Source organism: Protobothrops mucrosquamatus, unplaced genomic scaffold (genome assembly GCF_001527695.2).
Source record: "Protobothrops mucrosquamatus isolate PMUCROS unplaced genomic scaffold, P.Mucros_1.0 scaffold8, whole genome shotgun sequence".
NCBI lineage: Eukaryota > Metazoa > Chordata > Lepidosauria > Squamata > Viperidae > Protobothrops > Protobothrops mucrosquamatus.
The window spans coordinates 3,213,911-3,225,921 of record NW_015386395.1 but is presented as its reverse complement, the minus strand read 5'-3'; the positions used below and the strand labels follow the sequence as shown (position 1 = coordinate 3,225,921).

General features: G+C 42.4%; 1 protein-coding gene across 1 annotated transcript; it reads right to left on the bottom strand.

The window, feature by feature from the left end:
* Positions 1-353: 353 nt before the first annotated feature.
* CABP5 (calcium binding protein 5) lies at positions 354-9,157 on the bottom strand. The gene is made up of 6 exons (XM_015810350.1): positions 9,095-9,157; positions 7,863-7,893; positions 7,001-7,144; positions 5,798-5,907; positions 1,252-1,399; positions 354-430 (listed from the first exon to the last, which is right to left on the bottom strand). Exons 1-6 carry the CDS (start codon positions 9,155-9,157, stop codon positions 405-407), a joined length of 522 nt encoding a protein of 173 aa, XP_015665836.1. The 3' UTR covers positions 354-404.
* Positions 9,158-12,011: the final 2,854 nt, after the last annotated feature.

Here is a 12,011-nt window from a genome sequence, read left to right as displayed (position 1 = left end):
TGGCCATTTTTAACACAGTTCTCCTGGTCTTCTGGAAGTTGGGTAGTTCAAAAATAGCCTGAATGTCAGGTTACCCACTTGAATAACCTGTCATTTGGGCAATTCAAAAGATGGCTACTCTGTCAGGCACCTGCCCACATTCTTAAAATCTTTGGATTTTAAAGACAGGCTTTGGTCTTTTCCTCCTTCTCTGGTTTGTGACAATGGGTAGAAAATAAAGGCAGGATTTTCACAAGCCGCCTTATTGAAGCAGATTAGAATTTGACTATGGGGTACAACGAATTGTGCAAGCATACTTCTTTTTTTTTTTTTTTGAAACTCAAGAACTAAAAAAAATGCACATTTTTTTTAAAGTGCAGTCTGTATTTTCACTCCTTGGAAGCAGAGGAAGGCCAATGGTTGCATCAGCGTGACATCATCGAGACAAATTCTGTAAGGGAAATAGCATGAAATAATATTAATACACTTGCACTAGCCGTGATTGTTTTAATATCAAATCCTTACTCCATCCAGGAAGTTTGCTTAATGACCTCAACTGATTTCTGCTTCTGATATGATAACGGGAGTTGCAGCTGTTAAGGATTAGAAAGCTGATCTACATGAAATTTATTATGTTGCCTGATTAGGTACAGATCAAAATTCTTTTGATCATATCATACAACTATGGAAATATTACATACACAGTCTTCATCTTAAGATGTTATCTTCTGATTTTCTGCCAGAAGAGGCTAATCTTTCCAAACTGCTGACCTCCAACTCATATCACCCCTCATTCAACAGCCAGTTCAAAAGGGGTTGTTTTTTTTCTTCCTCTCTATCTCCATTTTTGGCAATAAATATCTTCTTGGTATAAATCAGTATAATTATTACCCAAAAGGTTGGGGGAAAATAATGGATTGGGGTGCCACTAGAATGTTCCTCTTTTTTACATTTTAAAGATGGAGCACAAAACTCTTGAAAGAAAAGAGAAATATTCAGCTTAATAGGAAATATTACTCTATTTATCTTAGTCGTTCAAATTTCAAAAAATCTGCTGTGGATGGGGGGAAATTGCAGTTGAGCTCCCATTTCTGTGAAATTGGAACAACGTAATAATGTTCTAAATCTATTATCCAAACCCATTTAAGCCTGTATCTTGTCACTCTGTGCTTCTAAATCCTATCTCTCTAGAGCTTTAATACTCCAATCTCTCACCCTGATTTTCCTAAGCCTGTAATCTCTTTCCATCAATCTTATATTGCCAAATATCACCTTCAAAATCCACAGTCCCGTCTCCATTAATGTCAGCTTCCTTCACCATATCGTTAACCTCTTCAATGGTCATTGTCTCACTCATCAACCGTTGCATGGTCTGTCGCAGCTCAGTCAAAGTGATCTTGCCATCCCCATTTGCATCAAACTGGAAAGAAGAGCCAGAATTATTCAGACTATCCATGCACATTTTCTATGCTAGAACCAAAGGGAGGATTAGCTGTGGACCAAGGCAGTAATGACATTTGAGAGAGCAACGATCATTTCTCAGCTTCCGGAGTGTATTAAGGGACCAGCCTTCACCTTCCAGTGCAGGAATTGCTCCCTGCCAGAGGCCATAAAATGGCTATGATCACCTACCATCTTATATTAACAGTAGGATTGTTTGATATGCAATTTAGAAAAGACACAGCTTTCCTAAATATGTGAAAAGAGAAATGCTAATTGTAAATAGGTGCCTTGGTCTTAGCTGGGACAGCATTACTTTCTAAGCCTCCACTCTCCACAGGTGACATTACAGATTTAATTATCAAGATTCTAGTAAGGCTGATAGGGTTTTTTTTTTCCTTAGACCATTTGCACTCTCCAAGCATGGATTGCAAATGTCACCATCTAGCTAGCATGATCGTTTTCTGTACTGAATGGGACATTTTTAAATTTTACAAATTTAATTTCATCACAAGAACAATAATAATAATAATAATAATAATAATAATAATAATAATAATAATAATAATAATAATAATAATAATAATAATAATAATAATAATAATAGGTCCTGGGTAAGGACTCGATAGGTAGACAAAATGCCAAATCCAGTCTGAACATCTGGCTGACTGTGCGATGATCCATCCATAATAATAATAATAATAATAATAATAATAATAATAATAATAATAATAATAATAATAATAATAATAATAATAATAATAATAATAATAATAATAATAAAGTTGGAAGGGACCTTGGAGGTCATTGAGTCCAATCCCCTGCTCAGGCAGGAAATCCTACACCATTTTGGACAAATGGCTGTCCAGTCTCTTCTTAAAAACTTCCAGTGTTGGAGCATTCACCGCTTCTGGAGGTGGTGAATAGCTTGACTCCCTCTTCTTTGTGGCAGCCCCTGAGATACTGGAACACTGCTATCATGTCCCCCCTAATCCTTCTATTGGTTAAACTAGACATACACAATTCCAGCAACCGTTCCTTATATGTTTTAGCCTCCAGTTCCCTAATCATCTTTGTTGCTTTTCTCTGTACTCTTTCTAGAGTCTCAACATCTTTTTTACATCGTAGTGACCAAAACTGGATGCAGTAGTCCAAGTGTGGCCTTACCAAGGCATTGTAAAGTGGTATTAATATTTCACGTGATCTTGATTCTATCCCTTTGTTAATGCAGCCCAGCACTATGTTGGCTTTTTTGGCAGCTGCAGCACACTGCTGGCTCATATTTAAGTGATTGTCCACTAGGACTCCGAGATCCCTCTCACAGTTGCTACTATTGAGCAGGGTACCCCCTATACTATACCTGTACATTTGGTTTTTCTTGCCTAAATGTAGAACCTTACTTTTTTCACCATTGAATTTCATTTTGTTAGATAGCACCCAGTGTTCAAGTCTGTCCATGTCCTCCTGTATATTAAGCCTGCCTCCAAGATGGCTTCCCATGGCCAGCTGGAGAATTCTGGGAGTTGACATCCATACATCTTCAAATGGTTAAAGTTGAGAAACATTGCTCCAGTTGGTTTCCTCCAGATGTTTTGGAACTGCAGTTTCCAGAATTCTCTTTCAGACTTTTGAAGGAAAACATTAGGCCTCTCAGTATCTGTGGACACCATGGGCATTACGTCTATCCAGACAGCAAATGGAATGTGCTATTGTCCAATCCAAGAGGCAGCACAAAATGTACCAAAATTACCGTATTTTTCGCTCTATAAGACGCACTTTTCCCCCCCAAAAAAGATGGGGGAAAATGTCTGTGCGTCTTATGGAGCGAATGCCGCCTCCCACCGCGCCGCTCCGCGTCCCGCGCCTCCATGTTTCAAGCCTCTGTGGCACAGAACTGCTGGCGTTATGCTTGGGCGGAAGACGTTTTCTTTTACACATGGGGCGGGTGGTCCTGACATTCGCGCGCAGGCAGGACCCTGCCCGCCGAGCCACCGCTTCCCCATTGCTCTCCACGCCAGCCATCTCCATCTCCAGACCTCCCAGCTGACGGGCGCAGGTCCGGGGCTCACCAGCTGACAGGCGCAGGAGGTAGGCGCCACCGCGGCCTCCCAACCGCGCCACCGCAGCCTCCCAGCCGCTTGCTTCTTCAGCTGGAGCAATTGCAAGGGCTTGCATGGTCCCCAAGGGCCGCTGACGCGCTCCCCCGCCGCCGGCGACCATGCAAGCCCTTGCAATTGCTCCAGCCGAAGAAGCAAGTGGCTGGGAGGCCACGGCGGCACCTACCTCCTGCGCCCATCAGCTGGGAGGTCTGGAGACGGAGCCGGCTGGCGTGGAGGGCGATGGGGAAGCGGTGGCTCGGCAGGCACAGGAGGTAAGCGCGCACGAATCCTGCGTGCGAATGTCAGGCCCACCCGACCATGCAAGGGCTTGCATGGTCACCGGCGGCAGGGAGCGCGTCAGTGGCCCTTGGGGACCATGCAAGCCCTTGCAATTGCTCCAGCCGAAGAAGCAAGCGGCTGGGAGGCCGCGGCAGCGCCTACCTCCTGCGCCCGTCAGCTGGCGAACCCCGGACCTGCACCCGTCAGCTGGGAGGTCTGGAGATGGAGACGGCTGGCGTGGAGGGCGATGGGGAAGCGGTGGCTCGGCGGGCGGGGTCCTGCCTGCGTGCGAATGTCAGGCCCACCCGCCCCATCTGTAAAAGAAAACGTCTTCCGCCCAAGCATAACCTTTAAGGATTTTAAGGATCTTTGAGAGGGAGAGAGAAATAGAGGGAGAGAAAGAGGGAAAGAGAAATAGTATAGTACCGGTATGTGCGTCTTATGGTCAGGTGCGTCTTATAGAGCGAAAAATACGGTAATTTACTTGGTACACACAGCCAATTGCTATTTGTCCTTGGTAACTAGGCAGCTTGTTAACGGGGCAGTTAATGTGCAGAGATTGGAAGATTTCTGTACTGATGAGACAAAAAGGCCTAATAATCCCTTTTCAAATGCTATTTAGGACTGGCGAGAGTGGTAACTTTAGCTAGCTAGCTAGAGGCTGCAGCAACAGACTTTCCTGCTTCAGCCAGTGCCATCACACCTGTCAACACATCAGGAGTGGCATCCCTGGAGGAATTGGGGGGAAAAATGGCCCATTTCAGGCAGCACAGCCCCCAAATGTAATCACATTATTGCCTGTACCAAAGGCAGCTTCTATTACCCCATTTTGTGGATCAAACCCTGGGAGAAAAGTTTCAGGAAACAGAAGTTTTCTTCAACTTTATATGGAAGTCATAATCCATACAACCTGCTGACAAGTTACATAGGGGTGGGGGAAGACTGCTGAAATGGTTGAACAGACTCTTTCCACTTCGGTCAATGCTGCCACCCTGTGCAACGTACTATATCCCACCTACCAACACAGATTTCAGGGGATCTGGGAGAGAAAAGTAAATATGACATCCAGGCTTGTCGCTCACTCTCCACTACAAGTGATTGGATGGATAGGGGCATGCTCACACCAGCCAAAAGCAACTAAATTTGCTGGGCATATCCTACTTTCTTCTATGTCACCAGCTCCATCCCCCCTATGGGAGACATTAATTTCATATAGGATCAGAAATAACCAGAAATTGGCCTCAGCAATGGTCTGAAGAGAACTACTGGTACATCATGTAGACATATTCTTGAAGAGACATCTACAGAGGGTGTTTTAGATATGCCCTGACCTTTAGTCTGCTTCCTGTGTTTATGTCTACAATGTCTATAGAAATAAACGTATTAGAAGATGTTAGCTCCACTATGTGCACTAGACCAGAGGGAGGCAACCTTGGCTCTTTTATGACTTGTGGACTTTGACTTCCAGAATTCCTGAGTCAGCATGGCTGGTTCAGGAATTCTGGGCATTGAAGTCCAAAAGTCATAAAAGAGCCAAGGTTGCCTACCCCTGCACTAGACCAAGAAAATAACTTGACAGGAAGGTTCAAAATATTATACAAACTATAGTAATGGTAACTTTCAAGTCTGATGGTGCTTTATCTTCCCCCCTCCTTCAATACTTCTGTGAATTAAGGAAGAGTCTGAGCCATTTCTTCTCCCCCCCCCCCCATGCTGAATTGAGCTTGAATTATTCATCTCTCTGGGAATGGATCTGGCTTATCTCTGTCAAGGTCATTTTCTTTATTCTCTACAAGAGGCAGTCTCCTACAGAGAACTAGACATTGGGCAGAAACTATGGTTAAGAATAGATTGTCCTTACATTTTGTTTGTACAACCATAAGAAGCTGCTGGTCTGGGTGAAGCGTTTTGCTCAGATCAAGAAATTGGGACATAAACATAAGATAAAGAGAGTGCATCTAATCCACCTTTCCATTCTGTGCCCCACCATCTATTTTTACCTCCTTGAAGACATCTCTCATCTCTTGAAGGCCGATCATGCCCGCTGTTTCTGCCAACAGTTTTGGGGCCATCAGTTCTACAAAGTCCTCGAAAGCGACATGTCCTCCAACTGCAATGAGAAAAGTGACGTTTTATTGCTTAAAATGATTTTTTTAAAAAAACAAAACAAAACCCAAACACCAAGAGATTCTAGATATCTTGCCCTCAACTTCATTTCCCTGATTAATATCTAAAGCTGTTTCAGAGTATTGAGGAGAAAGTAACAGGGAACAGATTAATTCTCAAGTCTCCCACTTCCTAAGTACATCCCAAAGTATTATATTAATAATTTAGTTTTGGATTTGGTAAACACCTGGATAATTATTATTATTATTTATTTATTATTTATTGAATTTATATACCGCCCTATCTCCCTTACGGGACTCAGGGCGGTGAACAGGCGATAATAAAAACCACAATAAGAGACCATATGAGATCATTTCCATCAGAAATAGGAATGACATAATTGTAATAAATGCCCTTTGAAATGAGGTGATCTTCTAATCCAATTCTTGTTCAAAGAGCTCAGAAGAAGTTTCCCATTACCTTTCCTAAAAAATTGGGGGAGGGGGTGGTAGGGCAAGAAAGAATTAACACAGGCCTTTTGACTTGCTGTGGTCCTCATAAAAATCTTTTTCCCTTAGCCATTATTTTATTGTGAGAACAAAACAAAGGGAACCTTCTTCCCAATGCAAATAATTGTTTCAGAAGAGAATACTTGTAGTATGTTGGTAAAAGGAAATCACTCCTTCCTGCTGCAATCATCCCCTTCAGCACCTGATCTTTCCTCATTTAAAAAAGGTACAAATTAAACAAGATGTACTTATCATTGGGTGTAATTTATCCCTGAAGGGCAATCACTGGCCAGGGTTGCCCAGTAAAGCTGAAACATGACTCTTCAGTCTTAACCAATTTACACCAAAAGCTGATAGTAACTGCCCTTAATGAAAGATCCAGACTTTTTCTTCAGAAGTAAAAGCTTTCCTTTATAGACAACTGCACACCAAGCTAAGAGAGTGACTGGGAACTCATAGATTGCTAACAGTTGTTGACGTATGCTTCCCATCACTCAGTATTGGCTAGGATTGATACGGGTTGGAGTCCAGGGATATCTGGAGAGTCTCAGACTTAGGTTTCCCTCACTTTTTCCAACAAGGACTTACGATTCATGTTGATCTGTTGAGACAATTCTATGAGTTCCATCTCAGTTGGCATGTAACCCATTGTTCTCATGAGGTTGCCCAGATCTTTGCAGCTGATATATCCATCTTTGTCCTTGTCAAACTCCTGAAAGGCTTCACAGAGTTCTGTTTTTGCATGATGAGGAAAATGATGAGGATGATAAAGAATCAAATAAAATCATGGTTACTCAATCATGCTTCAGAGCGTTGTGGGAGCTCAGCCCTTAGCATGTACACCAGATCACCACATAAACCATAATATGATTTGCATGCTTGGACATATCAATTGTATTTTGTTAACCTGGATTTAGCATTTAGCTTGGAGCCATTTTGGAGTAGAATGACATAGAAGTGTCATTAATTGATTGACTGTTAAACAAACAAGCATGTTGTAAGAATCTCGCCCATGAATCTCATTATTTTAAACACCATAATAATAATAATAATAATAATAATAATAATAATAATAATAATAATAATATGATGTTTCTGCTTCATGCATTCTATGTCAATTTTCTACATAGAAACCTCCCACTAAAACTATATTTACGTGAGAAAATTAAACCAATTCTGAGCTTATTTTGATAAGTTAGACTACAAATAGCAGGTCCAGAAAGGTGTCTTCTTCACCATTGTTCTTCATGAATTCATTGGAGCACACAATTGATATTTCTCTTTTCTAACAGTCTCTAGGGGAACTCTGATGGGTACACTTTTTCAGGGAAGATTATCTGCTACTTATGTCTCTTTCTTAACCTTTCAAAGGACTTCAGCATATCTTAAAGTACTAAGTTAATATATTGGTCAGAATCATACATATGTACAAACAGAAGTTTGCACTTACCTTCAATTTCATCTCCACTCAGTTCACGTTGCTGTAACAAAACAAAACAAAAAAAGACCTTCACTGCAATACAAGGACATAAATAAGGAACTCAGAAGCCAAGGCTCACAATTCCAAACCTAGGAGAAAACTGCTCTTTTTTTTGGAACTGGAGAAATCAAGGCCAATGAAAATATTGCACTGAACGATCAGAAATCAGCAATATTCCAAAACAGCAGGTTATAATCCAAATAACTATCTGGAGATGGGCACGGTAAGACCATTGGGCTTTTTGATTCACTGGATCTTTTCTCAGTGCAATGGATAAATACAATGGCAAGCGAGTCTTACAACTAGTTGAGATACCTGCTAGCTACTGATTGCGGAACAGGCTGAGGTAGGCAACGGATGCTTTGATTAGGAAATAAAGAAGAACATTTGAGAAGACAGCCTAGACCAAGCTGCTTCCAACAGAGGTCAAAAAGACTCAGCTTTTTTTTCTTGTAAACTTTGCTAGTATTCAAGGCCACTGATTGAAATAAATTCCCCAACTAGAAAAGCAAAGAGAAGTTGGAAGGTAAGCATCACTTCACATGGACCACACTTATATTTCTGTCATCTCCACTGTTTGTAAACCTATGCAATTTGCCAGAGGTAAAAGTGGAGATAAAAGCGTTAGCAGTCATGTCTTTCAACTGCTTTCCTCTCTCTAATATATGCTCATATGTACATATGTTTACTTCTCTTCTGTCATGTTTTCATCATAGGCTAAATCAATCAATCAATCAATCTCTCTAATAATAATTTGTAAAATGCAATTGGCTCAGTCATCTTTCTCCTGCTTACAGTACTGCTGAATTACAGTACAGTTGAATTACAGCACCTATCCTTCTGGGCAAAGTGGTTGGGGCTTGGAGCCCAATACATTTTAAAAAGGTTGGGGAATGTTTCTTTAGGTTTCTTTTGAAGAAAACCCAGGCATCTATCTCACCCACCACCATTTCATATTTCTACTATCTTCTGCCCAGTTTGATCCATTTCTATTGCATATCCTGAATTTAAAAACAAAATACCTTCCTATGGCAGAGAGTGAAATCTGGGAATATTACAATCCTGCCCTGGATCGATTTTGATTAATTGCTCTTTCACAGAAAAAAAAAAAAAGAGGAAAAGTCCAGCCCAGTGCATTTCCCCTAACCTGTAGAGCTACCCCATCAATGCCCATGATCCAGTCCCCACTAGATGGCCCATACCCTCTGCTTGTCAGCAATGTTCTTGCGCAAGAAGATGCAAGCGGGTCCCAGGCTGTTCTGCATGGTGCAGAGAGATGTGGTTCCTGGTCCAGTCACCAAGTCCCCAGCCAGTCTGCTTGGCACCCAATCTTCAGCAGCAGAAAAAACAGCACTTTGGAAGAGACTGATTTATAGAGGGAGAAAGGGATCATCTCTTCTTCATTTCCGACCCCTCCTCCATCCAGACCTTTTTTGCTCTTCTCCTGGCTGTGACATCGATAGAATAAATCTCTCCTCCTTTGCCCAGATTAACATCTGCCACGTGGTGAGAGTTGGCAGCCTGGACTAGCTTGGCTTCTCAGGAAGTATGGAAAAGACGGAAGCTTCCAGAACATTAAAATGGGGTAGGAAAGGATGGATAGCCGGTTGTGTAGCCATTAAGCCATCAGGCTAGAAACTGGACAACTGTGTGTTCCAGTCCTGTCTTAGGCAGAAATCCAGCTGGGTGGGCCAGTCACTCTCTCTCAGCCCTGGAAAGGAGGCAATAGCAAATCAGCAAGAACACTGTGGGGACTAGTTCATTTGTCTGAAATGGTATAGGGTTTCCTGCCTGAGCAGGGGGTTGGACTAGATGACCTCCAGGGTCCCTTCCAACTTTATTATTGTTGTTGTTGTTGTTGTCAGTCATGAGGAATCAACACTGACTTGAGAGCACACACCCCTCCCAAACACACACACAAAACTCCATCACACACCCAAATACGCACACAAAACTCCACCACATTATAAACTATTTTAAAAAGTTTCGGTTTAAAGAATAAAGAAAATCTCCAGACTTTCCAAATCTCAGAGAAACCCCCCCCCCCCACATAAATAGGCTTTCTCCACTTTATTGGCATAGTTTTAAGGGTGTAATCACTATCTTGCCCACTGTGGCCTTCAGCCCATCCAAAAAATATAAACACATGGCCCTTAGCCATAAAAAGGCTGCCCACCACTATGTTAACATAGATACTGCTATGGCAGGCCACACATGAAAAGATGGACATGTTCCACCAAAGTCTGATTTGGCTCTAATTTGTAGAATCATTTGAGCCTTGAGTACTTTGGAGCAGTCATGACCTAAATCAACTCCTAAGTGTGCTTCTTAAAATTGCAGAAAAGGTGGTGGCAACTCCTAAGTTTTCCTGCCTGAGCAGGGTGTTGGACTAGAAGACCTTTAAGGTCCTTTCCAACATTGTTATTCTGTCAAGTTATGAAGTTATCTCAAGGGAGATGAGTGCAGTCTCTGGTACTCACCCTCTTGCTCAGCACACACCCACATACCACCAGCCACAAACATGTAGGAGACAAAGAAGACAAAGGAGAAGACAGCAGGCAGCAGGTCTCTTTCCTTGTGAATTTTCATCTTCCTTTACAGCTGTCATGGTAACCAGGTAGATTCTTCCTTCTCCTTCATTGGTTGCTAGGAGCTGGAGTAGAACCAAAGAGAGAGGAAGAGAGAGAAAGGCTGGTGCAGGGATGAGGGGCAGAAGGCTTTGAGGCAGTTGGGAGTGTGGGACATGGGCATGATGGGGTGGGAAGTGGTTGAGTTGGAATTAAAGACATGGATGGGGGAAAGGCGCTTGGATCAATCACCTGGGAGGTCAGGGAACGTAAAGAACGGTGGTAGCCATTTGGTGCCAAATTAGACCTTTGCCCACCTAACTCGGTATTTTATCCTAAATGTACTGGCACTGCACGTTCTCAGGAGAGTGGTTTGAAAGGCGACTCAGAGAGCTTCTGCATGCAACATGTGTGCTCCAAGGCTGAACAGTTAAATCTCCCCTAGAATGTTGGGACTCAGTTGAGAAAATAGGAATGTAAAAACCCAGCAAAATTTCCAACTTCCCTCTTGTCCTTCTCCTTGAAGACTTGCACCCCCCAGGCCATGCAGTCTGGACGCCGGGGCCGCTTGTCGGTGGCAGGGCCAAGCACCCAACCCCAAGAAACCATTACCAGCAGCCCCTCCATATCTGGTGATCTTCGGCTGCTCCACACAATGTAGGTAACTAAATGAAGGAGGTGATGATGTTTTCTTCTCCCCACAAAAAACTCAACTGCTGGTTTTCCAGCTGGCCGAGACCAAGTCAAAGTTTCTGGTTGTTTAAAGCTTTGGATAGGTAGGGGTGTCCCTATGTAAGGAGCATCCTTTCCCATACAAAACTCCTTAACGCTGGCTCACATGTTTCAACAGAACCCAGGCTGATGCTGCTCTAAGCAGCTGAAAAACGCATCTCTTCCTGGCAATTCCTATAGCTATGACATTTTCGGCTTGACCTCTATACATTGTTAGATTTCTGACTACATTCTATCTGACTTCCTGGTTTACAGTATACCTTCAGTATTTATGGCTTGGCTATTATTTTGTTTTCTGTTGAAAACAGTTGAAACCTTTTAATACATTATGATTTATTTATTTGGCGTGAAGGCCTATGCCTTGTAAATATGTTGGATTTTCAACCGCCATAATTTGAAATGTGAAGTTGCTGGATTTTAGCATCATTATTATCGTCAGCTACGAAAGAGGAAAGCTACTAAATACAAATACTTTGGTCATCTTTCCCAGAGACTGTGGAGATCAGCTTCTTTGCTGCCAGTTTAATAACGATGGGACCCGGGTTGCAGTAGGATTGCGTACTGGAGTCATTAAGGTCAGTGTCGGACAGGGAAAGAGGACAGTTCCAGAAACTAAGGTTATCTCCAAAGAAGCAATCAAAAAAGTCAAGAACATAGCCACACTCATGCAATTGAAGCTCCACCCCTTTTTCATATGTGTTCTATATGTTACATACAGTATATGTGTGTGTGATCTCAATTGCATAGCCACAGCTATCTTCTTAACTCTTTGACACACACATACACACACCACCAGCCGCAAACAGGTGCCATACTGGTT